Here is a 24,487-nt window from a genome sequence, read left to right as displayed (position 1 = left end):
AAAGTATATAATAACAAATATCACAATTTAATCATGGTAAAGGCTCAACATGAAGGAGTGATAAAATTGGCTTTCCTTAACCGTCAATGGCTAAGCTAATTTCTCTACCCTCAGAACCAACAGCAACAATAAATCCATTTATACTGGTGCTCGTAACTTCTAAAGTTACTTCGCCCTCACCCTCTGCTTATTCTATAACCTCAGTAATAGATGTTAAAGGGAAAACTCTTGGAGCAAATGCAACTAAAATTATTTTACCATCACCTGTAGCTGTAAATTTAATAACATTTTTACTAGGAGCACAAATCATTACTTAAGCATCTGTAAGGAAATCCTAACCAACAGTCATGGCCTAACCGCCATGCATAGATAGTGTTAGTGAAGGTATCATCATATGTTCGGTGGTTAATTTTGCTGTTTATTACGTATTAGTCTTTTCGCCTATATTAATAGAAATGCCATTAGTTTAAGCAGGTGGAGGAGCTGATCTTCCCTAAGGAGCCTCAGATTCTTTTGGATTTAAACCCTCCGCATTCGTGTTATTTTCTGACTTAGTTAGATCTTACGTCTGAGATGAACCGCAACCCATGTTATTTTGCGGAATGTTAGAGTTTGAAAAATTATATATTACTAAATTATATATAATTTATGTTATAAATGTTATATATAAAATAATATATTTACATTTAGTGGATTACTTATATATGCTACAAATATTGCATACATTAAATTTTAATTTCCAAATAATAGATTTAATATTTTTGATTCTATAATTTATTAAGAAGATATTAATTAGTTTAGCTGAATAATGATAATTATTATTTAGCTTACTATTCGTAATAAACTTAATCAGATTCATAAAATAGCTGTTTATTCTTACTAACTACTACGAATATTTTCTGTACCTTAACTTATGATTACGTATTTAGACAACAATTTCCTTTTAGATACTATCAAGTGCATATTGCCTGCTTATAATTCATTATTTAATTAATTAAATAATTATTAAATGTATTTTATATATGTCACTATCTTTACTTGACATTATTTATATTAACAGCGAAAACTACACCAATTATCCCAATTTATTCATTTCATAATTTTCTATCAATTATTTATCAAGAATCTCAACCATAGTAATAAATTAAACTTAACAGACTTTTAAATCACCTCTATATGCTATATTCATTGCTTGAAATAAGTATACAGCTGTTAAAACGACAAATATCTAGAAACTTCTCCTGAATTCTAAAATTATTTCATTATTATATTATATAAAAGTTTATTTTTTAAAAATTATTTTTTAACAAGCATTTATATATACTTAAATCACACATTACCGTTTAAGCTCAAAATGATTGAGTCTGCAGCCCTAATTCAGCCTAACGACGCGTACCAACTACTCCAAACAGCGCTGTACGATGGTACTGAAGCCCAGTTATTTGAGGCTTCCGACAGTTATATTTTCATCAGGCAGTCAGCTTCATTCTCCCAGCAGGTGAAATTCGGCATCGTCCCATCGTCCAACTTTCTGCTAATCCTTACAGACACGCACTCATACGCCTGCTTATCCTCGAAAACGCTTCAAATTGCCCTCAACGGCGATATCCAGGACCTGTAGCTTCCTGGCGTCCAGACCGGATTTTTCAGCGGCGGCGAGCTGCTCCTAGGATCAAAGTCTGGTGAGGTGCACTACCTCTCAGCGCACATCAGGAAGCCCCGGCTAGTCTTCCGCGCGGACCAGCAGATCACCGGAATCGGTTTTACGGCGTTCGACATCCCCGAACAGCTCGCAGGCCTCGCTGCGCGTGCAGGGAGCTCACCATGCTCCGCAGAACTGGGCGTGTCTTATGCGCCTATGGACTTCCTGCCGCTAACCGTATCTGGCACGCGTGCGGCGTCTGCCAGGCAGCACGTGATTTTGCTGAGCACGGAAAATGGGCTCAAAGTGCTCTCTGGACGCGGCGCCTGCGTTGCGGACACGCTGCTCGCCAGCAACGAGCGCGCACTGCTACGCGGCGGAGTACTGCTCCGGGGAGGCCCCGTCAGCACGGACTACACGACGAACTTCCACGGCAACTTCGTCGTCAACTCCCCCAACGCGTTATCGCTTTCCCGCTCCAATTGGACCTGCGCGTTTACGCTCGAAAAAAAGGAGAGGACGAGCGCAAAAATCGACCAAATCAGCGATTCTGAGCTCGAAAAATTGATTCGAGAAGACGGCTGGGAGACTCTGACAGAAACAACTGATATAACGTTTTTAAATTCGACAGAAAAAACCGTTTTTGCGACGCAAATCGCGCACTGCGAGTTTCCGGAGCTGGAGGCGCTGTATTTGGGAGCTGCGGAGGGCGTACGCTCGCTGCCCGATTTCCTGCTTTTCGAGGCCGATTTCGCGCTGAAAGTGCAGCAGAAACTCGCGAAATTCGACGTTTCAGAGGGCCCCAAAAGCGCGTTCCCCAGCCCGCAGCTCGTCGTGCTGGGCTCCAAAATCGCTTAAATTGGAGGGAGCGGACTGATTCTAACTGATATAATGAGTAAAAAAAGCATCTAAATCGAGCTTTTCAATTCAATTTCTGGCTGTCAGAACGTGCTTTTCGCGTGCGGAACCGAGCGGAATTCGCTGTTTTCGGTCGATTTCGCCGCCGATTTTTCCAGGCAATTTCTGGAGTTATATCAGTTCGAGCGGGCTGAGTTTTACAGTTCTGACCCGCGGGAGGTGCTGCGGCGCTGGGGCGTCGCGTTGTGCGAGAAAAATGACTTCGCGGAGGGGGCGCGGAAGCTCAAAATGGCAGGAATCGGCCCGCTGGAGTTCGTGAAAATCGCGTTCCGGAGCGGCGTTTCGGTCCAGAACGCTGAGGCCGGAATCGACTTCCTGGGCGCCTTCCGCGAGTGCGGCGAGTTCGTGGCGTTTCTGTGCGTTTTTGCGCATCGGAACGGGTTGAATTTAGAGCGGAAAATCGCAAATTTTGCGCTGAAAAACCGCAATTTTCTGTCTTAAAAAAGCGTAAACTTGCTTATGCTAATCGATAAGAACATGTGCGGCGGGGCGGAGCTCGACGCGCATATGCTCCAAAACTATATTTCGACGATCAAGTACAGCGGCGACGAGGAGGTGAAAAGCGACCTTCTGAACGCGCTTTCGAGCGTTCCTGAGTCGCTGGAGAGCGCGGAGCTCGGCTACCAGCTGCACGAACTGCGCGCGATTTCGTAGCTGGCGGAGGCGCTCGCTTTGGACCGTTTAGAGACCGCGCCGATCGCGGTAGCGGAGGCGCGTTTCGTGCAGAAAATCGGAACGGAAGTGGCGTAGGCCTTCGGCGTGCGCTAGAAACGGGGCCAGGCCGCACCGGTGCGCGATGCGGACAAAAAAGCTGTTTTCGAGGGCCTGCAGGCCCGGCTTGAGAACTGCAAAAACTCACTCGGGTCCCAGAAGTTCGCGCAGGCCACGTTGGAGAGACGCCGGGTCGCGCTAGAACGCCGGTTTATACGGGTAGATGAGGGATGTGTCTGCGGTGCCTGCGGGGGTGAAATTGTGACCGGGAGCGACTTCCACGTGTTCATGTGCGGCCACGCGCAGCACGGAGGGCGCTGCGGGGGTGCAGAGATGTGCAGCGCGTGTCGAGTTAGCGAGACGGAGGGCGTATGAGGCTCATTTAGGCTTCTTGGACGCGCTTACATTCTGCGTGCGAAGGTCACTGCCCAGCTTTGTGATTTTGATGCCGAGCACGTCGGCGAAATCGTCGATTTCCTGGACCTGCTTCACCAGCGCCTTGCAACGGCCTATTTCCTACTGGATCTTGTAGATGAAGATCTTGTGTGTTTCGATGTTCCCGAAGTAGGTGTCGTTGCTCAAGTCGTCCGCCTAGAACGTTTTGCTGAAGTCGGTAGCTATCGCAGGTAGCAAGTCGTCTTCGTGGAATTTGAAAGTGAACTGTGTTATTAACTTTATCTCTTGCACGGGCTAGATATCTCTGAGCGCTGACTTCCACTGCCTGGTGTTTTTGCTGGACTGAAATGCAGAAATGAAGTTGTTGTACTTCACAGTGCTATCTTTTGCAGGCTTCGCTCCAGAAGTCCTCTGACTCAAGATCTGCTAGATCCTGAAATGCGGAATCTGTAGGTCACCGTATAGCGGTTTTTTGTCCATGTTCATTTTCATTTATGTGAATTGAATCGATATGAAAATCAATTAAATTTTAATAAGTGTTAGAGTTGAAATTGCAGATTTAAAAGGTTATCGATATAGATGATATTTTATGTTAGGTTCGGTTTTCCATACAGAAAAATTTTATCAGAATAACCTAATTATAATTAAATCTACAAGAATCTTGAAACTTTTATATTTATCTTAAATATAATATTAAATATAAACATAATTTAAAATTACATGGAGAGGAGATCAAGAAATAGGATTTTTAGAAGTAGTAAAGATAGCTCACTGTCATAGAGCAACTATTTAAATGAGTTACCGTATAATTAATGCGAAACCTTGCGAAAAAGTTAAAATAGTGAGGTTTCATAGACAGAGTGGAAGTTTGTCAAAGAAACACCACTATGGCTACTCCCAGAAGAAATAAAATTTAGCTTATAGGAGGAATGTACACCAATTTACAAAAGCAGCCACCTTAGCTAAAATAGCTCCAGGAAGTGATGAATACACCTATTTTGATCTAATTTTTATTTTTATTTAAAATTTATTATAATTATATATTCTATATCGAAGGATATAAACGTAAGATTTATTTTAGAAAAAAATAAATTATCTCTCTGATCTTACATATATTTACCTCTATCTAGTAATTTTCAATTTAATTTTTGTATTACAAAACCTTCCGAAATTAGATAACTATTCCATACCTTAGACACGTAATCGTCTATTTTATTAACTAATATTTTGACAGCTTAAGTATTTAACTAATTTTTATGCTCACATTATTATTAACACTAGAAAATCGCCAAATTGCCCAAATAGCCATGTGTAGCCAACACTAATTCAAAATAATATAAATGAAATCTCAAAAAGTCAAATACAAGATAAAAATATTAAAAACACAATGTTTATCATAAAAGTAATGCCTTTTATATTAAAATACAAAAACCGCATCAAATAACCGAAAATATCACTATGAACAAGCGAAATGCAGAACCTCCATCTCTCCTCTGCGGATTCTAGTGGCCACGCGGCTCTGTTGTACCAGTTTTCCACACTCTGCACACTTGGTGTGTGCGTTGAGCAAAATTTACTTGTTATTCTATGTTAAATCTAATTTTTCGCTTCTTTTTTGATTTTTTAGCTTTTAAAGATGAAGCGAAAAGTCAAATTGCAACTATTGCTATTTGACCTACGAATCTATAAGAAACTGACCCATAGTTTCAATATCGAGATCTTTACTTATACATTCAAGAACTCGAAGCGGAACAGTTGTTAAATAATCATTATTATATAATATCCTAAAGATTAATTTTTTGTAATCGGAAAAGTCAAGTTGTTGGTTATCGCACAAGTTAGTTAATTTTAGTATTAAGTTGACAGTGAAGCAGGCCCTACTCCGAAGGGCTGCTAAAGACGAAATATTGTCCGCAAATTCACAATCATCGAGAACTTGAACTTCATGCACCGACTTTTACTCTTAAAAGGCAATCTATTTACTAATTGCTGCGTTAAAACTCAGGATCTAATTAAACTTCAACTCAAATATTTCTAAATTTTCTGTATTCAAATCCTTTAAAAACGAGTTAGAGTCGCCTATTTTAACGTTTATAAGCCCAATAATATCAGAATAGAACTAAATACCAATCAAATTGTCTCTAATTTGCCTAAATAATTCTCTTTCAAATCTATCATCATTATTATATAAAATAATATACTTTTTCAAAAATTCTACGGGTTTTTAAGTTGTCCAAGAATGCTTATTTTTCTCTGTAAAATCAGTGCATTTCTCATAATTTTGGCTAAATTTTATACATTCAGATACTATATATAATATAATAAGTATCTATTTTCTCTTCCGTTCCTTTTCGATGTCTTCATTTTCAAAGTAAATTTTTGTCAAAAATTCATCGAAAAACTAGCACGAAAGGTAACTGAAAACATCTAAAACAGTCTCCTTTTTAGGCAGTTTAAAACCATCCTTGCTAGTCTAAATTTGAATTTTCTCAAAAAGCAAAAAGTCCTCATAAGAAGAAATGGAAAGTTGATTTGAATTTGTATTCTTCACTTTAAAAATGAATTTTTAAGCCGCTAAGTTGACCAATTTTTTATTCTACATTTTAGGAGCGGAAAACCAAAATTGATTAAAATTTGTAATCTCAAAATCGTCAATTTACTTGCTATTAGAAATCAAAATCAGCTTCTGAAAATTGTCAATTTCGTCGATTTTTCGAACGAACTGGCACGCCTCCTCCACCCTCTAAGTGACAAAAAGCAGCCCTATGACGTCCGCGAAATTCGACTATTTGGTCAAAATCGAAGCATCTATAAAAGGAGTGGAAAATCGAATTGTAGTTGATATTACAAGCAGCAAAACCTGCAAAATTGCTGTGAGCTCGCCGCTCAAGCGCCCGGGACTCCTGCAGTACGGAATCTCCAGCTGCGCGCCCAGTGCCTTCAGCTGCAAAACCGACACCAGGTACACCCGCAGCCCCTGCAGCTTCTGCGCCACGTCCTGCCCGCGATTCAGCGCCATCTCGTTCACCTCCCCGTCGAACCCGAACCCCTCCCCACCGAGCTCCAATCCCTTCACGATTTCAAAAAGCGACAAATTTTGATTTTCCCAGTCACTTTCTGCGCTGGAATCAACTTTTTGTGAAATCTACTAAACAGCCAAATCGTGGAAAATTCCGAAATGGGCGAAGCGCGCCAGAACGCCTGTCGGGGCGAGTTCCAGTCGCCCCTAGGGCCGAAAATAGCGCACATCACGCAGCGTAGCGCCGGAGAGGAAGAGGCGCGCTACAGCGATGGGGCTCAGGCCCCCACAGGACGCCAAGAGCTCCGCACTGGCCGTGAAGTCGCCCGCAGCGAAGTGCAGCAGCGCGAGCTCCCGCCGAGCGCTCTCCTGCGCACCGATTTTCTGCGAAAATGCTTCGATTTCGTGCCTCTCCGGCCGTAATGAGGACGCAATGCTCGCGCGCAGCGCCTTTCGAAGTGCGACCGCCCGATCGGCCCCCACGAGCCGGAAGAAGGCACCGTTTTTCACGAGAAACGGCGCGCTAACAGGCACAATTTGGCGCGAAACCGCGTCCCCGAGCAACGCACGGTACGCGACCGCTTGCTGCGGGAGCCTGACGAACGTCACGGAGGTGGAAATTGCTGAAATTAAGGGAATCTGCGCGCAGAAGCCGAGCGCACGGTAGGAAAGCTCGCGCGCGGGGGCCAAAAACGCGATTTCCTCGTTCCCAGTGGATGTCCATGCGTCGGAAATGTCGTATGCGCAAATGGCGTGCACGAGTGCCCCTGCGCCCTTCTCGACCCGGATACGCGCCGGGAGCGCACTGAAAACGACGGGCGTACCGGATGGCACCTCGCAGTTCAGCTGTCGTCCAACTGCAGCGAGCAGCTCACTATTACTGGCGTCATCCGCTATCTGCGCCCTCGCAAAACGCCGAGGCGGTGACGCGCTGAAGAATTTTTCGTAATTTTCGCCGCTGCGCAGGTACCCCTGCACGTCAAGCTGAGGATCCCTGGTCTTCTATTCCGCAAAATCAGTCTTGACGCGGTCCGTGAAACCAGATTCTGACGCCGCCAGGTCGACCGCAACGCCCTTGCCCAGCCTCCGAATCAGCGCCCGCCGGAGCGAGTTTTAGCCCTGCGCGCAGCATGCTGGACCCGCCAGTGCGAGGGCCGCAACGCCCTCGTCGAGCCTCTCAGCAAGGCCCCCCAAATCGCTCACTGGCGGCACCTGTTCCAGCGCGCGCACGGCGTTGCTGAACGCAAGCCTGCGAAGGTCTGCGCGCATCAGATCGCCGTTCTGGAGCAGCAGCAGCAGCCAGCGCCCGGCCCAGCGCAAAGTCGCGATTTGCGCGTTTCTGAGGTGCAGACTTGCGAGCTGCGGCGCGAAGTGCAGCGCCGCCTCGAACTGCGAGGTTTTTGAGCTCTCGGAATCGTCCCAGAAGGCATCCTGGTAGCCGTCGCTCGCGAAGACGGGCGAACTCACGAGCGGGTCGTCGGAGCGCGCGTGCACGAGGTGCAGCAGGCCGCCTTATAGCAGGAAGAAGCTGAACGCTGCGGGCTCCAGCCCGGCCGCGGCGGCCTGGAAGAGGCTCTGCGTGAGGCGCGTGCAACTGAGGTGCACAGGCTGGTTTTCGAAAAAATCACTTTCTGATCGGATGGAGTCGCTGGTAGGTAGGTGCTGCGCGACGATCTCCGCGCCTGGGTGGTGGGGCGCTATCTGCTGAACATCGCGGTAAACAACTTTCGTGGTGTCCTTGCGATAGTTGTAAACGTGAACATCTGATCCCGAAAGGAGGTATATAATCGTGTAGTACGGTACGACAAAATAGCTTTAAATGGGTGCTTTGAATACTTTTTCTGAAAATTTGGTGAGCTCTAGGCCGTTAACCGTGTGAATTTGAAGCGTGGTCTTATCAAATATAGACACTAATAGATTATTAGGTAAAAAGACTAGAGTCTCCTATTTTTTGTCAAAACTGGTCAGTTCTTATAGTTAAAACAGATTTGACATTTTTACTTTAAATCGAAAATAGATAAAATATTATTATATGGTATTATTAAGTATATCTTTACTTAAGGTTAATATCGTAATAGTATTAAATAATACTAAAGAATAACTTATTAAAATGTCTGTCGGAATGTCATAAGTAATGCGTTTACATTATGATTCCTAGGATGAGATAGATTAATTGGAAGAATATATATAATCTGTAAAAGTTTCATACAAAATTAACTTGAACCCAGATAGAGAAGCTATTTCTTTCGGGTATACGTAAATATCGAAATTTACACCAGAACTGTTTAATCCTTTAGCTTGGACAATAAAAGATGCGACCTTTCCTTACTCTTTAATTTCAGGTTAAAATTCTACCAACCATGCATGTCTTTATGTAGACCCTAGACGTTTCGGTGTGGCTTGCAAAATATGGGGAAATATGAATGTCCATTTAGAAGGAGATATTACAGATGTAATTGGTGCTATGCATGCCACACAAAGTTATTTTAAATAATGTTTTGCATAAATTTTACCTGGTTATATTGTATCCTACGATGAATTACTACTTTTTAATATGCGTGCTCATTTTGAGTTACCAAGTGTGAGTTCTTAGATTTTACGTGCAGGTCTACTAGAATTTCGGGATAAAAATGCTAGCTATAAAATGAAAGATAGTCTAGACGAACTTAGCGACTAATATATAATTACGTACGAGTTAATTACGAAAAAAATAGACGGAAATTCTCGTAATTCTATGAAAAGCCCATAGATTACAATAACATGTGACACTGTGGATATTATAGGATCATTACCAGTCGATAAACTAATTCCTCTTAGAGATTAATTAATACTTGCTTTTGAAAAGGTTTCTGGTAAAATTTTGAAGTGATGATAACAATTAGTAGAATACTATAAAAATAAGCAACACCTAGAATGTAAACCTATTATTCTATGTATTTAGTTACTTAATATAAGTATCTAAAAATAAAAAATAGTAATATTTATAATTATGCATCACTCCTTCAGCTGAAAACCTACATGCACCCAGTCTTCATTTAAGTAAATAAAACCTGTAGAATCTAAATCTGCACCTACGACGTTATTAATTGAAAAATCATACAAAGAAAAGGATTTATCAAAAAACGTTGACAAAGTATTTAATTAATTAACTGTAAGAAGAGATGACTTTGAAATAAGATTGGTTAACCTGATACCTAAACGACCGAATAATAGTTACTTATCCATATCTGTGCTAGACATTTTTATCTTTTCAAGATATGTGAGAGTCTCTTATTTTCCATCAAACTCAACTAGGACATCAACTTAAGCTCCCATATTATGGAACCTAACTAAGGTAATATTAACAAATTTTATTCCATCAATACCTCTTTCAAATACCATAGGACCAGTTAAATATAGTTGTAACCCACTGTTAAAAATAACTTTATTTACTAAATATTAAATGTCATTGTTAGTATAAAATTTTGGGACAGGGCTCATACTAGCCTTTAACCATCCCACAGCATTTTATCCTTTTATAACTACTTTCTGACCACTGTACATAACACTAAGAAAATTATTAGAAAATTTTATTCCTTCCATAGGTCTTTAATCAGTAAAGATAGGGTAATCCCATTACACAGTAGCTTCTTCTGTCATATTAGATAATAAAGTTAATAGGGCTTCAAGTACTGTTTTTGCTAAAACCTATCCTAAATCGCCATTTAACTACTGTTTAAGATATGAAGTCAGGAGAGAACCAACTGCATTAAAGATAATTTATAGTCCACATTAAAAATTAAAGGTAAAACTTCTTACTTCTAAAGTCGTCTTGAATGTGTTTATTTTGAATTTTCTTTTGCATGAAAGATCGGGAAATTCTATAGTAGCCTAGGTAGACATAGAGAGATCATCGATTAAAATTGTCAATGAGCCAGAATCTTATAAGTATGGAAAAGATTGCTATTAGAGAAATAGACCAAAATAAAGATGAACTGAAGCCTAACGTACTTTAAGACTGGCTAAATCATCAAAAACTTGTACATCTACCTCTTTTAAATTGATGTATGTAAATTTTCCGCCTTATAGAGAAATTTTGAATAATGCTACATCAAAGTTGATATCAGAAAGCTATAAAGTTCCCTAAATAGCATTAATAGCAATACCAACATTATTCTCACTGTATTTTGATAGTCCTCTGTTTGTAAGCATTACGTGAATACCGGCATCTGCTGCAGTTGGATTAGGCTGCTCGTAGTTAAAAACATAACATTTTGCCAACAGTACAAACAACATCATTTTTGAGACGCAAACGACTTATTTATAGACAAATATGTATAGTAAGTAAAATATTTATTTTTAAATATTAATAATTTTATAAAATTAGAGATCAAATAAAATAATGTAAAAACTAAAATTATATTAATATGACAATGATAATACATTATTATAAAAGTTTACGTATACTTAAATAACTGTCAATTTATCGTAACCTGCATAAATACTTAAGAAAGTAAGATATCCGATTTTTAACCAAATAATGTATTCACTATATCAATTTCTGCTCTAGCCGCAGAACCTTGTATTCAAGCTCCCGCGCGATATCCAGCACGTGCTGCACAGCATCAGAACCGGCCCTTTAGAGCTCCTAGACCGCCCCATATACGCCCTAAAACGCTCGCACTTACCCGACTAAATCGCGGTGCTTCTCCGCCAGCGCCCTGTACTGCGAGGTCGTGTCCTTCACGTACCTCGTCAGCTCGTGATTGGAGGCCTCTAGCTCCGAAATACGCGATTCGAACCGCGCCTTTTCGCGCGAGGTTTCAACGTGCTGGCTGTGGAAGCGGTTTTTGAGAGTCAAAATTTCGGCCTCGCAATCGAAATTTTTTTGGCTCAAAATTTGGAGCTAGTTCGCCTGTTTCTTCAATATTCTACCGGTCTCATTCTTGGACACCAAATCATCTTGCAGTCTGTAGATGACAGACGGGGAAGATGGTGGTTTTGTGTTGGTGGGCATTTGAGATTAGTTTTTGGGGAATGCATTAGATTAGATATAATAATAATAATTATTTTTTGTTTTTTATGGGAAAGAAATATTGTGTGGCGGTTTGAATGTAAAAATAGTGATGAAGTGAAGAATTATAACAGGAAGTTAATTAACTGATGAAATTACTGGTTTTCGTGGATATTGTATAGTATTATCGGAGTTGGATGGAAGTTAGTTTATAGCTAATTTAAATATGGCTTCAAATACAATATTGAGAATATTGATTTTCAATTAGTAGTTTTCATGTCAATTAGATCTAAGCTATATTAAATCTAGATAAATAATGAAATATATAAAATACATTAACTGTATCAGCAAGATATTAGTTAGTGAAATTCAAATCGAAAGATTTCAGGCTAATCTTCTATATATTATAAATTATGTTATTCAAGAATTTTAGAAAGCAAACGTTTGAACTGTGATTAATTTATTATAATAACCTTAATAGATGCAGTTATAGAATAGAGTTAACACCAAATTCTTAATATTAGAGAAAATAAATTGTGTAGATAATATTAATTGCGGCTAGATTATTCTTAGTTTTTAGTTTTACACTACATTTTATAATATTATTTTTATGTAATTAAAGCAATAAATATTATTTTTACAGTTTTCATTCCGTATCTGTAATGACGTCTGTCTTATAAATTGCCTAAAAAACAGATACCATCATTAAAGCTTGTTAAGGTGCAGGAACTCGCGAAAAGGCTATAATAGACGTAGTTATTGGCTCTACTTATGGCGATTTGGCTTTAATTTCTAAAACTTATACCGCATTTACTGGCAAGTCTCTCTAACAGCTTATTAAAGCAGAAACTTCTAAGGGGTTTGAGCAATCTCTGGTATAGCTTTTTGACAGTCGCTATACTGTGGCTGCCAAGCGCATCAATGATAATCTTAAGGATGAAAGATAACTCGCAGAAGCTATAATAATTCTTGGAGAAGATGAAATTCAACCAGTTTCTGAAGCATATTTCACTCTTTTTGGAAAAGATCTTTTCTAAGATATCCACAAAACTGTATCAGCCTCTAAAGACTATGGACTGCTCTTCAGAGCCTGGATGAATTAAATGCGTTACACCAGAAACAACGCAAAATCAGAAGCTAAAGAATTATTCGAAGCTGCTAAAGGAGCTGGCACAAAAGAGGCAGTTTTCTTACGTATTCTATGTACTTCTACTACTGAAGAGTATAAATAAATTACTGCTTCTTATTAGACTCAGTTTGGAAAATCTCTCGCACAAACTATTAAGGCTGAATTTTCAGGAGTATCAGAATATGCATTTTTGCTCGCTCATAACTTCGCTTAAGGCCTTGAACAGGGTGTCGCATTCGTTGTCTCAAGAGCTAAGCTTAATAACAAGAACTCACTTTATGTAATCTGTGCAACTTCTATCGGGATAGATAAAAAGAAATTAAACTCTGAATTCGCCTAATACGGAGAGTTGAGAGCCCATGTTAAAAAAATTGCATCTGGCGACTATGAAAGATTATTGCTGAATTTGCTTACTGAAAATGTTGGTGGTAACCTTTTCAAGAAATGCTGTGGATGAGTTAATTATTTCAGTTCATTAGTAAATTTTCACTCTTTTCGTATAAAACACTACAAATCCTTTAATAGAAATTAATTCTATTCTTCTAAAAATTAAATACGCTGCTGCATTTTTACTACTTTTTTCTTGGTTTTAGTGCATTTTGAACATGATTTTTAATGCTAAACTGCAATTTTTAGATCCATATTTTGCTTTTGGAGAATTTCCTTTTCTATAGTAAAATCACTCTTAATTTACAGAATAATACTATTAATATTTTCTGACATAATTTAAGAATTATTGCTAAAAAGTGCAGTTTTTACCTCGTTAAGAGTATTTTAGAATGTTTCTTACTAAGAACTGTACTCTGGGAGTTGTTAACAGCTGAGAATAGCTGCAAATTCATCTTTCTGGGAATTAAACCTCTTTATCAGCACATTTCTCTCGTATTCTGCAGCAATTGTAAGAGCTAGAACTTCCTGCTCGAGTTTCAGAATTCTGTTTTCAGAGTTTAAATTGAGGTTCTTAAGATCTCGATTTTCTATTGATAGTGCTAGAATTGCTTTTTTAAGCGGGTATGAATCAAGTTGAGATGGTTGGAGCGACTCCTCAACTGTTGGAGTTTTTTATAGTTAATACATTATGAAAATTTGAAAATAATATAATACATCATATAAAAATATAAATATTGTAAATTATTTTTTGTAGTGTCATAACGTTTAAGATTTATTTTACATTATAAATATTATTTATAAAATAACCATGGTATTCACCTTCTTATGTTATTATGTAATTATGTTAGTTATATCAAAAACTAAGATTAGTAAAAAACACAATCATTGAAACAAAGCTTCTTGCAAAACTATGAATCACTCACGTTTGTTAGGTATACCTATATCTGAAAATGCTAGGGAATTAAAATCTCTTTGAACTACTCCTGAACATCTTATTTTTGATTTTGCTTTGAAAATCATTGATCCTGGTTATTATATTTTATCTGATATTATCATCTACTTATCTGTACCATAATCTGTATCAGGAACATCGTCTACTGCCAGCCGATTTTTTGAATTTGAACACCCCATTTATAGATAACAATAAAAATATTATAGTCATAATATATTTTAAATAGTTTTTTAACAAAAACAATTTTATAAACCATAACAAAATTTAAGTATATATAGTCTATTGACAAATATATTAAAAAATGTAAAATTAAATTTTATGAAACTCAGTAATCTCCAATAAGCCATTCTCCAGCTGCGACTATATTCATACCACCTTGACATTTAACTCTACGCTCGATTTCAAATACATGGCTGCGATCTATTGATTTTTATGAATTTCCTTCGTCACGAATACGATCGATTATATAACCAAACATGACAGAGTCACATCTTCTGGCATTTTCTAATACTGATACGGGGAGGTTCAGATAACTATTACGTTTTAAATGATCTTTTCTATCTTCATTGAAGCGCTTCAACCTCCTTGCATTTAAATCAAGTTGAACTTATGCAACTCTAACTGGTCTAAGCGTAGAAATTCTATATCCAGATGGACAATCTCCCAATATAAGTATGTGCTATGTTTTAGTCTTATTTAACAAGTACTCTAAGTCTGCTGTACATGCTGAATGAATAGGGGTTGTCTAACGGTAGAATGGGGAAAATATCCGCCGATTCAATATATAGATATGTTGGAAATAAGGTAATATTGCAGTTATTTCTGCGATCAGTGAATGGATAGAACCAAGCTCTGGTACTATTATTAAAGATTGTCCGTTAACACTAGTTCCAGTAATAATATCATATACTAAAGATTATTGTTTTGATAAAGGTATGATAGCCGTAATATATGCTATCTCTAAATTTTTAAAAGATTTTAATTGAGAGTAACTTTTTCTTAGTTAAATCATATATTCTTTAGAAAGATGTTTGGATTGAGACTTAGGAATAAAATCTATATAGTATTTTACTCTAATACTTATCAAGACAATATATATTAAAATAGCAGATATATATAACTATTGAAAACTTAGCATTTTTTAAAGAATCATATTACCAATATTATCATATATTTATTAATATTATTTTGTTTCATTGCTGATATGCTAACCTTGACTCATGCTATAAGATATATTACTCTAAATTTTACCGCCCCTTAGCCGATCAAAAACAGACCAAGCAAAAGATGAGGACCTCATTCTTAGGATATGAAGTAAAACAGTCCGTGAATGAGTAATATCCCGTGCCACCACTGCCAGAGCTACACTCCACGAAAGCGAGGACGAGTAATAATATGGCAAGACACGAATTAGATGCCATCATTGATGAATTCGAGGCGACATCTTCGATTGGCAGAAGCCAGGAGCTGTACGAGATGAAAGTTACGAAGTTGAGGCAGTCGAGCGACGTGCGGAAGAGCCAGTTCCAGAGCAAGCGCCTGAGCTTGGGTGAGATGTGACAGTCACTAAAATAGTTGGTTCGCTCTGCGGGTGGTGTGCCGGATCTGGCCGAGTACACGCCCGCCTAGGTAACTGGGGTATTGGTTCCGGGCACAAACCACGATATAGGCACGGCCCACCCCTATTGACACCTTCCTGGTTGGGCACACCAGCTACGCTCCTGAGTGATATATACATCCTATGAAATACAAAGCTCACTTCTTGTGGTCGGGCTGGGCGCGCTTGCCGATCCGGGTGGCGAGCTCCATGTCGGGCTGCATGATGGTGACGCGCTTGGCGTGCTCGGCGCACATCTGCGTGTCGACGAAGAGGTTGATGAGGTAGTTCTCGGAGGCCTCCTGCAGCGCCTGGATGGCGAGGCCCTGGAAGCGGACGTCGTTCTTGTTGTAGTTCGTGACGAGCTCACGCACGAGCTTGGAGAAGGGCAGCTTGCGGATCAGGAGCTCGGTGGACTTCTGGTACTTCTTGATCTCGCGCGTGGCGACCGCGCCCTGCTTGGACCTGCGCGTCTTCTTCACGCCCCCGGCGGTGCCAGCGGTCTTGCGGGCCGCCTTCCGGGCGATGGTCTTCCGGGGGGCCTTGGTGGCGGAGGTGGACTTCCTTGCGGTGTGCTTCGTGCGGGCCATTTTTGAAGGAGGGAACCGGGCCGGAGCGGCGCCGGCGCGCGAAACCAGCTATCGGGAAAAGGAGCGGTGCGTTCCACCCGCGGTGGGACCGGCACGGCAGCCATGGTTGCGGCGGGCCAGGCGGCAGCGGGTTGGGTTGGGGCAGGCCGTGCTGTGCTGTGCACGGGGGCGGGCGAGAGGAGATGAACGTCTTCTATGTGTTTCAGTTTCTGATGAATGTATCAATTACAAGCTATAAGCAATAGAGTGATTTTGTAAAAATGATGCATTATACTGCTATTATTATCGATAATTTAAAATTGTTAAATTGGATCTATTAATAATAATGCAAGAAAATGATTGTAAATATTCCAGGTATTAAGAAAAAAATAAAAATTGAATAATATTATATTATAATATAAATATCATTAATGTTATAAAATATACATTTTGTTATATGCTGCGTGATTTTCATGTTTAGTTTATATTTTATTATTAATTGCATAGTTATTTAGAATCGTTATTACTAAATCATTAAAAATTAATTTACTCCCTAGTTTATTTATTATTCAAAGAATAATAAAAATAGAAACGTAAAACAAAATAAAATTGTAGTTTAATTACTAAACATAATACCACTATATTGTAATAATATGATATGATCATTCGTAAATTGTATACAAAAATTATATCTATGTCTATTAAAAGATATTAGCTTAATATAATTTTTAACATTAGTATAGAAATGATAGAATGTGAAACATCTGATTCATGTTATTCTTAAGTAAATAGCACATGTAAATAGTTACTGTTGAGTAATTTTCAGGAGAAATAGATATAATATGTTTCATAGATTGCATAGTCTATGATTGCTTTTACGTAAACTGTTAAAACTATATTATTTAATGAAGAAAATAAACACTGCTATAAACATTTCACAGAATATATCGAAATAGAACAGCTGCTTGCGAATAATAATCAGCTTAAAAAAACTAAATTTGTTGAATCCTGCTAATTTTTATAATTTGTTGATTTAAGTTTTAACGAGCTTACAAAAGTATAATTTAAATCAGATTCATTACTTTAGCTAAATTTATCTTATAACAGAATAAGATCAATAGACATATCTTTTTTCCCTAAATTGAAAATTCTTGTTGCAACAAATAATGAAATAGTAAAATTCTATGGATCAAACTCGGAATTACTGTATTTAAATCTTTCAAATAATAAATTATAAAATTTCTCAGATAAATATTTACAACATATTTTATTTTTAAACTTATCCGCTAATACATTACAGAACATAAAGTTATATAATGAATATGATTATTTATAGCTTTCAAATAATCCTATAAAATATATAGAGAAATTGTCTTCTAAATCTTTATTAGTAAATTAAACAATGATTTAATTTTGGAACTACTGTAGCTTTTCTAATATATAATATCTTGAAACAGATTTAGAATATCCTATTATGTTTTTATAACTATTTGAAAAATTAGATTTTTTAAACGGTATTAAGATAACTAATATGAAAAACTAATCATAGGTATACAGTTATGTAAAATTTGCCAGATGCGTTGCGCAAACGGCATTACGTTTAAAAATAATTCCCGTATTCGTAGATATTGGTAGAAAAATTGCCGAATTTAAAAGTTTAAGAGCTCAAGAATTAATGTTAATGTTATAACTATAAAATTTATGAATGAGATTAGCAATAAATATCAATTATTTATTTTTATACTAGACAAATTAGACTAATTTGTTTAGTTATTCTAACGTTATATTAATTAAAGTTACCATTGATGAAAATACTTATTCTATTTTTAACTTGTAGTACACTATATATCCGTTTTAAATATTATCTGAATTGAGTATAGTCAAAGCAAGTCCTCATTATAAAAATTACAGACTTATGCTATAACTATCAATATTTTTATAAGATAGACGAATCCATTTTAAAATATAAAATTTTGGGATACTGATTAATAACGTTTCGAAAATCATTACTTGATTAATAAAGTCTCTTATAGGAATATAAAACTAAATATTATACTCAGCTGCCATTGCACTATGTAACTATCTAAATAATAAAAAATTTCCTACTTTTTTTCAGAAATGCTTAAGCTATTCAACCATTCGTCAAATAAATCTATTACTTTAAAACTTCACTTTCTTATAGAATACACTTAAATAGATGAAAGTCACAAAATATTCCTCACCCCATTTATTCCCCAGAAAATTTTTCGTTTTTCCGTACCCTAACTCCACCACCAACAACGCATCCAACCATGCCCAAGCAATCAAGAATACAGTTAGCTCCTATAACACATCCGTCGTACTCCCCTGAAACTATTTCAGAATTATCGAATACTACGCAATTTCGCATTTTTACTCCCTCCTATATAACCACATAGTCACCAATCTAACAATTTTCTAACTAGGCTGCATTTAATTTTCCACTTCCACCAATTAAACAATTTCTCGCATTTTCGCATCCTAAAACTATTACATTATCCCATTTTTACATTATCAAGGGTTGTTGAAACAGGGTGTTCTAGCCGATTAAACTGAAAATAGAATTAAGTTTCTATACATTCAATTTGAGAGAATTTTATGCATTTGTGGTCGAATTTTGAGCGTCAATTGTAGCATATTTCATTGAAATAAGTGCATTTTCATAAATCGACGAGTTATGAAGGAAAGTGCGTATTTTGAGCATATTTTAGAGTGAATTTGCGTTAATAAATATTTCTAGCTTTGGGTTTTTAGAGGGATTTTGATGTGTGGTTGAATCAGAAAATGAGGCTATTTTGAGTTATGTAGAGGCTCTAAAAATACGAGGTGTAAGTGGTTTAAAAGGTGAGTCAAAGGATTGGTTAAACTAAAGATTTTATACCGACATATTGTTATTGCGCACACGCTCGTTGAATATAGATTGTTGCATTGTTTCTACTTTTTCTTTTAAAAGTAAGAAATTATGTTTGTAGAAATTATCTGGTATCTCTGGCATCTAAATACCAATCATTACTATTTTCCGTTTCATAATTTATAGATCATCATTGATTGGACACCTATCGTAAATTTCGTCAAACTCTGATGGTAAATCCTCTTCACAGTAGGTTTAAATAGCCGGATGTCTATATTATCCTTTTAAAAACTATTGCTCGACTAAGAACTCTAGAAGTTCTTCGAAAATTTAAATATTGCACAAATCGTCATTTACGCTTAACGTATCTAATAGTTCTTTTGCTAGAATAAAACCTGCAGGCATTTGATTACGAACTTTGATTTTTGCTGTTTTATTTTTTAATAGAGCACTTTTTATTTTTAAAAGCTAAGTTTTATTTTCTGTTATATTGTCAGGATTAAGAGGTTTAAAATAACACATTTTGCTAACATTCATCTCTACCTCTTCTTCAAAGCTAATACAACCAGCTCCACAGTTCTTAACTTTGAATTACTCCTAGTTTGTGAAAAAAATAGTACCAGTTGCATCAAATTTTCTATGCAAAAATCCAAGTCTTTCAGTTATACCAGAGTAAAATATATCGCTTTATATGAAGAAAAAATTTTATGTGCTAATATCAGAAAGTTTCTTAAGATGTGTATCAGTAATTAAGTTTATTGTACAAATTTCTAATCCATAACGAGCACGCTTCGCTGACGGATTTAAAATTTTAGCTATAAATGATTCCAATGCATTTTAATAACATTAAGGTGTTTATATAGTAAAATTTGTGATACCGTTTATATAGAATGAATAAATTGAATGCTGAAGCAGCGGAAATCCGTCAATCAGTGTAAGACAAAAAGGAGAAGATTGAGTCTAACTTAAGCGTGAAAGTGGAGAATCTTGATTATATGGTACTACAAATACAGGATGAACATCTGACTACATTTTTCGTGAAGTGGCTGCCGAAATATAAACTGTTTATTATATAGTTATAACTAGTAAATTTATTTACTTTTATAAATTATTTATATTGTTTGTCGTATAATATTATTCGTTAATATAAATGTATACATTAAAGAAATAATTAAATATGTTATTTATTATATAATAAAAAGGTTCTAAAATATTCTCTTCCTTAAATGTAACCATTAAATAATAATATTTTTGTACAAACAGTAGAGTCAAAGTCAAAATTAGAATTGTTTTCTCCGTTAAATGTGTTCAAAGTATTATCCTCATCAAATGATAAAATTGTTTAGGGTGATTTAGTTATTGCTCCTACGAATTCTGGTTTACCATATGAAAATGGTATTATCTTAAATAGCTTATAAGTTTTTGGTAAAGTTAACAAGTGAACTAGCTTATATTGCGTTGTTTTGAATTATATTTCTTTTTAACTTGTAAACACATATGTTTTACAATTATTATAGAAGTTTCTATTTTTTAGATAGTTATAATGCTTTATATTCTAGAAATGGATCTTTTTTTATACACTCTATTCAGGACAGTATGTGCATTTATAACATTTTTAAATTTTGATCTTATCCCAATTTATCAACATATATGCTCAATATACGCTAATCATACTTTATGATATAATAAAATCTATTCACGATCAAATCAATACAAAATGAAGCATTCTATCCCATTAAGTAGTATGTCTTATAAGTATATATTTTCAATTTTTCAATTCTGAGCTTTTAACAACAAAATATGTAAATATTTTTAACCTTATATTGGATATTCGAACCATTATTTAGTATATTTAAATTAATATCAACTTTCAGTCCGTAGAAAATTATATTAATATATCAAAATATTGCTCACATACCGCGGGACAAAATGTTCGTAAAACCGCACGATCACGCCTCCAGCTCCCACCTCCCACTAAACGAGAAGGAGGAGTACCCGCTAGATACAACGATTCCTGAGAATTTCATGAATTCGTTATCGCGCAACAAGGCGCGTAACTTTATGTCCTACAGGGCGGGGCTCTCTACGTCGCCGAAGCTCATAAACGAAAAGTTCCAGTCGATAACCTACGCTCAATCGACGCTGTTTATCGCCAAAATCCGTGACCAGCTGCTCGCTCTGGGCGCGCAGAAGCAGGACCGCATCTCCGTTTATGCCAAAAACTCACCGCTGTGGCTCCTGTCGGACCTGGCAATTTCGTTCGCCAACTGCGTCACGGTGCCAATTTTTGATACCCTCAGCATCGAAAACATCGTCTACTGCTGGAATCTCACGGGCGTGAAATTCGTTTTTACGTCTGAGGAGTACCTTCCGAACGTGATTGGGATGGTCGAAAACTGCAAATCCGTTAAGAAAATCATCGTTTTCGACCAGGTCTAGGTCGACGATAAGCTCGTCAACGCGGCCAGCAAGGTCTACTCGCACATTTCCGACAGCGCGTACTAGATAATTGACGACACTAAGTCGATGTACAGCGTCCAGAGCACCAAAACCGTGATTTCGGAGGCGGTAGATTTTAGTCAGATTACGCCCAGAATCAAGGCCATTCTCAGCAACCAGACGGACGTGAAAATCGCATAAATCGAGCTTCCTGAGTAAATTTCGTTGGATTTGGCTGAAAAATGCATGGAAAATTTGTATCCGCCTGTCGATCAGGTTTTCTCAGAACCAAACTCTGTAATTTTCACTTCTGGTACTTCTGGCCATCCAAAGGCAGCTGTTTTATCACATAAAAATGTTTGTGCCGGAGGCGCCTGTTTAGGAAGATAGTTTGTGCCATATTCAATTACAGATTCAGGCCAATAAAGTACTATGCTGTCATATTTACCACTGGCACATGTCTTTGAACGCTGCATGGAGCATTTGTGCGCATTTAGGGGTTATAATATATATTACTCGAGTGGAAACATGAAGACTATAGCAAAAGATTTTGAATTGGCGTAAGTTAGTGTGTTTATGGGTGTACCTAGAGTGTATTAAAAAATTTATGACAACGTTATGAAGTAACTAAGCGAATAGAATATTTTAATCAGGACAGTATTTAACAGCTGTTATAATATCAAAAAATTATATCTTAATTCGAATCCTGCACATTATAGAACTGGAAAATTGTCAGTTATTGATAATATAGCATTTAAGAAAATTTAGAAATCCCTAGGTGGAAAAGTAGAGTATGTGATATCTGGATCTTCTGCTCTCCCTCCTGAAGTGGAGGAATTTTTAAGAATTTGTACAGGTGCTCGATTAACACTTGGATATGGGCTTACAGAATTGAGCACCACTGGTCTTTATAATTATTGTGGCATGAAAATGAATACACCATATTAACTTGGGTTCTCATCAGCATTTACAGAAGCAAAAATCGTTCAATGCGATTAATGTGAATTTACGTTAGAGAGAGATTAGACAGGTGAACTTTGTATTAAAGGTCCTGGTGTTTGTATGGGATATATTGATGGCTAATGGGGAAAACTAACAAAAGTTGTAGATAATGATGGCTTTTATCATACAGGAGATCTTTGTAAATTACATGAAGATGGTAGTGCTAGCTTTATTAGAAGAATTAGTCTCGTTGTAAAATTGTAACATGGAGAGTTTGTTGATTTGGGGGCACTTGAGGGTGTTTTAGAAAGTAGTCCATTGATTACATGTGCTTTTGTTCATGCTGAGCCTAGTAAAGCAGCTCCAGTCGCAATCGTTTGCGTAGATAGTAAAGTTTGTAATGATAGATTTGGCACAACTGATCCTATTAAATTAAGTGATCTAATCGAAAAAGAAGGAGACAGACTAGTAAGATTGGCAGGACTCAAAGGATTTAATGTTCCAAGAGCGTATAAAGTCCTTGTAGATGTAGATTGGAGCTCAGATAGAAAACTTATGACTCCTACTTAAAAGAAATAACATATTAACCTTAGAATTTATTTTAAATCTGATTTAGACGATCTTTTCAAAAAATGCGATCATGGAAGTAAGCATATTGATGGAGCTTCTATTGGGCAAGGTATTGGAACAGGAACTTTAGTAAGTGCTGCCTGTATAGTGGTAGCAGTAGTCGCATTTTTCGCAATTAAGTGAGGTAAATATTATTTAGTTGCTATAACGATTTTATTCATTATAATAGGTTTATTCACGTTTATCATATTTTATATCAAAATGTAAAAATAAAAGTTTAGCTGATTTCAGGCACACTACCTTATTAAAATATTAACATAAAAACATTTCTAACAAGTTCGAAAATAAGTTACTGGTAAGATCTATATTACAAAATTTAAGTTGCTATTGCTTTCAATAATTGGTTATTTAAAATTTCCTGAAGGTGCTCATCTCCTCTCGCCCACCCCCGTGCACAGCACGGCCTGCCCCAACCCAACCCGCTGCCGCCTGGCCCGCCGCAACCATGGCTGCCGTGCCGGTCCCACCGCGGGTGGAACGCACCGCTCCTTTTCCCGATAGCTGGTTTCGCGCGCCGGCGCCGCTCCGGCCCGGTTCCCTCCTTCAAAAATGGCCCGCACGAAGCACACCGCAAGGAAGTCCACCTCCGCCACCAAGGCCCCCCGGAAGACCATCGCCCGGAAGGCGGCCCGCAAGACCGCTGGCACCGCCGGGGGCGTGAAGAAGACGCGCAGGTCCAAGCAGGGCGCGGTCGCCACGCGCGAGATCAAGAAGTACCAGAAGTCCACCGAGCTCCTGATCCGCAAGCTGCCCTTCTCCAAGCTCGTGCGTGAGCTCGTCACGAACTACAACAAGAACGACGTCCGCTTCCAGGGCCTCGCCATCCAGGCGCTGCAGGAGGCCTCCGAGAACTACCTCATCAACCTCTTCGTCGACACGCAGATGTGCGCGGAGCACGCCAAGCGCGTCACCATCATGCAGCCCGACATGGAGCTCGCCACCCGGATCGGCAAGCGCGCCCAGCCCGACCACAAGAAGTGAGCTTTGTATTTTAGTTACCTCCTTAACGGTTCTGGACTGTAACTAGACCTTCCGCAAATTTTACCATCCTTCTGATATAATCCGTGCCGCATTCATTGCCCCAGCAGGAATTGAACTATCGCCTCCTCTTTACCTACACACATTTTCCTTTACATATCCCAACACCCAAATTGAACCAATAAATCTCACCTGTACATTTCTCTCACTTCAACTAAAACTTCAATATGTGAATAATATTCACACATAGTGCATTCTGTATCATTATGCCTCTTTTGCTATAGTATTCACCATCTGATACTCTAACAATTAG

General features: G+C 37.8%; 19 protein-coding genes across 19 annotated transcripts; 9 read left to right on the top strand and 10 right to left on the bottom strand. All coding sequences in view use genetic code 6, as the record gives it.

Annotated features, from left to right (window-relative positions):
- Positions 1–31: 31 nt before the first annotated feature.
- On the bottom strand, positions 32–589 carry SS50377_20375 (uncharacterized protein; the record flags this gene model as incomplete). The annotated part of the gene is made up of 1 exon (XM_067904318.1): positions 32–589. One exon carries the CDS (start codon positions 587–589, stop codon positions 32–34), a length of 558 nt encoding a protein of 185 aa, XP_067767800.1.
- A 765-nt stretch (positions 590–1,354) lies between these two features.
- On the top strand, positions 1,355–3,646 carry SS50377_20374 (uncharacterized protein; the record flags this gene model as incomplete). Its single annotated transcript, XM_067904317.1, has 1 exon — positions 1,355–3,646. The coding sequence occupies one exon, from the start codon at positions 1,355–1,357 to the stop codon at positions 3,644–3,646; it is 2,292 nt and encodes a 763-aa protein (XP_067767799.1).
- A 3-nt stretch (positions 3,647–3,649) lies between these two features.
- Positions 3,650–4,159, bottom strand: SS50377_20373 (uncharacterized protein; the record flags this gene model as incomplete). The annotated part of the gene is made up of 1 exon (XM_067904316.1): positions 3,650–4,159. One exon carries the CDS (start codon positions 4,157–4,159, stop codon positions 3,650–3,652), a length of 510 nt encoding a protein of 169 aa, XP_067767798.1.
- Positions 4,160–4,246: 87 nt separating this feature from the next.
- On the top strand, positions 4,247–4,651 carry SS50377_20372 (uncharacterized protein; the record flags this gene model as incomplete). The annotated part of the gene is made up of 1 exon (XM_067904315.1): positions 4,247–4,651. One exon carries the CDS (start codon positions 4,247–4,249, stop codon positions 4,649–4,651), a length of 405 nt encoding a protein of 134 aa, XP_067767797.1.
- Positions 4,652–5,120: 469 nt separating this feature from the next.
- On the bottom strand, positions 5,121–8,681 carry SS50377_20371 (uncharacterized protein; the record flags this gene model as incomplete). Its single annotated transcript, XM_067904314.1, has 1 exon — positions 5,121–8,681. The coding sequence occupies one exon, from the start codon at positions 8,679–8,681 to the stop codon at positions 5,121–5,123; it is 3,561 nt and encodes a 1,186-aa protein (XP_067767796.1).
- A 115-nt stretch (positions 8,682–8,796) lies between these two features.
- SS50377_20370 (uncharacterized protein) lies at positions 8,797–9,555 on the top strand (the record flags this gene model as incomplete). Its single annotated transcript, XM_067904313.1, has 1 exon — positions 8,797–9,555. The coding sequence occupies one exon, from the start codon at positions 8,797–8,799 to the stop codon at positions 9,553–9,555; it is 759 nt and encodes a 252-aa protein (XP_067767795.1).
- Positions 9,556–9,680: 125 nt separating this feature from the next.
- On the bottom strand, positions 9,681–10,964 carry SS50377_20369 (uncharacterized protein; the record flags this gene model as incomplete). Its single annotated transcript, XM_067904312.1, has 1 exon — positions 9,681–10,964. The coding sequence occupies one exon, from the start codon at positions 10,962–10,964 to the stop codon at positions 9,681–9,683; it is 1,284 nt and encodes a 427-aa protein (XP_067767794.1).
- A 247-nt stretch (positions 10,965–11,211) lies between these two features.
- SS50377_20368 (uncharacterized protein) lies at positions 11,212–11,682 on the bottom strand (the record flags this gene model as incomplete). Its single annotated transcript, XM_067904311.1, has 1 exon — positions 11,212–11,682. One exon carries the CDS (start codon positions 11,680–11,682, stop codon positions 11,212–11,214), a length of 471 nt encoding a protein of 156 aa, XP_067767793.1.
- A 659-nt stretch (positions 11,683–12,341) lies between these two features.
- Positions 12,342–13,265, top strand: SS50377_20367 (Annexin 10; the record flags this gene model as incomplete). The annotated part of the gene is made up of 1 exon (XM_067904310.1): positions 12,342–13,265. One exon carries the CDS (start codon positions 12,342–12,344, stop codon positions 13,263–13,265), a length of 924 nt encoding a protein of 307 aa, XP_067767792.1.
- Positions 13,266–13,294: 29 nt separating this feature from the next.
- Positions 13,295–13,885, bottom strand: SS50377_20366 (uncharacterized protein; the record flags this gene model as incomplete). The annotated part of the gene is made up of 1 exon (XM_067904309.1): positions 13,295–13,885. One exon carries the CDS (start codon positions 13,883–13,885, stop codon positions 13,295–13,297), a length of 591 nt encoding a protein of 196 aa, XP_067767791.1.
- Positions 13,886–14,113: 228 nt separating this feature from the next.
- On the bottom strand, positions 14,114–14,329 carry SS50377_20365 (uncharacterized protein; the record flags this gene model as incomplete). Its single annotated transcript, XM_067904308.1, has 1 exon — positions 14,114–14,329. One exon carries the CDS (start codon positions 14,327–14,329, stop codon positions 14,114–14,116), a length of 216 nt encoding a protein of 71 aa, XP_067767790.1.
- A 146-nt stretch (positions 14,330–14,475) lies between these two features.
- Positions 14,476–15,288, bottom strand: SS50377_20364 (uncharacterized protein; the record flags this gene model as incomplete). Its single annotated transcript, XM_067904307.1, has 1 exon — positions 14,476–15,288. The coding sequence occupies one exon, from the start codon at positions 15,286–15,288 to the stop codon at positions 14,476–14,478; it is 813 nt and encodes a 270-aa protein (XP_067767789.1).
- Positions 15,289–15,437: 149 nt separating this feature from the next.
- On the top strand, positions 15,438–15,710 carry SS50377_20363 (uncharacterized protein; the record flags this gene model as incomplete). The annotated part of the gene is made up of 1 exon (XM_067904306.1): positions 15,438–15,710. The coding sequence occupies one exon, from the start codon at positions 15,438–15,440 to the stop codon at positions 15,708–15,710; it is 273 nt and encodes a 90-aa protein (XP_067767788.1).
- A 195-nt stretch (positions 15,711–15,905) lies between these two features.
- SS50377_20362 (histone H3) lies at positions 15,906–16,337 on the bottom strand (the record flags this gene model as incomplete). The annotated part of the gene is made up of 1 exon (XM_067904305.1): positions 15,906–16,337. The coding sequence occupies one exon, from the start codon at positions 16,335–16,337 to the stop codon at positions 15,906–15,908; it is 432 nt and encodes a 143-aa protein (XP_067767787.1).
- Positions 16,338–16,773: 436 nt separating this feature from the next.
- On the top strand, positions 16,774–18,021 carry SS50377_20361 (uncharacterized protein; the record flags this gene model as incomplete). The annotated part of the gene is made up of 1 exon (XM_067904304.1): positions 16,774–18,021. The coding sequence occupies one exon, from the start codon at positions 16,774–16,776 to the stop codon at positions 18,019–18,021; it is 1,248 nt and encodes a 415-aa protein (XP_067767786.1).
- A 513-nt stretch (positions 18,022–18,534) lies between these two features.
- SS50377_20360 (uncharacterized protein) lies at positions 18,535–20,217 on the bottom strand (the record flags this gene model as incomplete). The annotated part of the gene is made up of 1 exon (XM_067904303.1): positions 18,535–20,217. The coding sequence occupies one exon, from the start codon at positions 20,215–20,217 to the stop codon at positions 18,535–18,537; it is 1,683 nt and encodes a 560-aa protein (XP_067767785.1).
- A 194-nt stretch (positions 20,218–20,411) lies between these two features.
- Positions 20,412–20,627, top strand: SS50377_20359 (uncharacterized protein; the record flags this gene model as incomplete). The annotated part of the gene is made up of 1 exon (XM_067904302.1): positions 20,412–20,627. The coding sequence occupies one exon, from the start codon at positions 20,412–20,414 to the stop codon at positions 20,625–20,627; it is 216 nt and encodes a 71-aa protein (XP_067767784.1).
- A 487-nt stretch (positions 20,628–21,114) lies between these two features.
- Positions 21,115–23,319, top strand: SS50377_20358 (Long chain fatty acid CoA ligase; the record flags this gene model as incomplete). Its single annotated transcript, XM_067904301.1, has 1 exon — positions 21,115–23,319. The coding sequence occupies one exon, from the start codon at positions 21,115–21,117 to the stop codon at positions 23,317–23,319; it is 2,205 nt and encodes a 734-aa protein (XP_067767783.1).
- A 426-nt stretch (positions 23,320–23,745) lies between these two features.
- SS50377_20357 (histone H3) lies at positions 23,746–24,177 on the top strand (the record flags this gene model as incomplete). Its single annotated transcript, XM_067904300.1, has 1 exon — positions 23,746–24,177. One exon carries the CDS (start codon positions 23,746–23,748, stop codon positions 24,175–24,177), a length of 432 nt encoding a protein of 143 aa, XP_067767782.1.
- Positions 24,178–24,487: the final 310 nt, after the last annotated feature.

The sequence above is a fragment of the Spironucleus salmonicida genome, chromosome 1 (genome assembly GCF_000497125.1).
Source record: "Spironucleus salmonicida strain ATCC 50377 chromosome 1, whole genome shotgun sequence".
Taxonomy (NCBI): Eukaryota; Fornicata; order Diplomonadida; family Hexamitidae; genus Spironucleus; species Spironucleus salmonicida.
The sequence above is the reverse complement of the archived record's forward strand: the minus strand, read 5'-3'. Positions and strand labels throughout refer to the sequence as shown.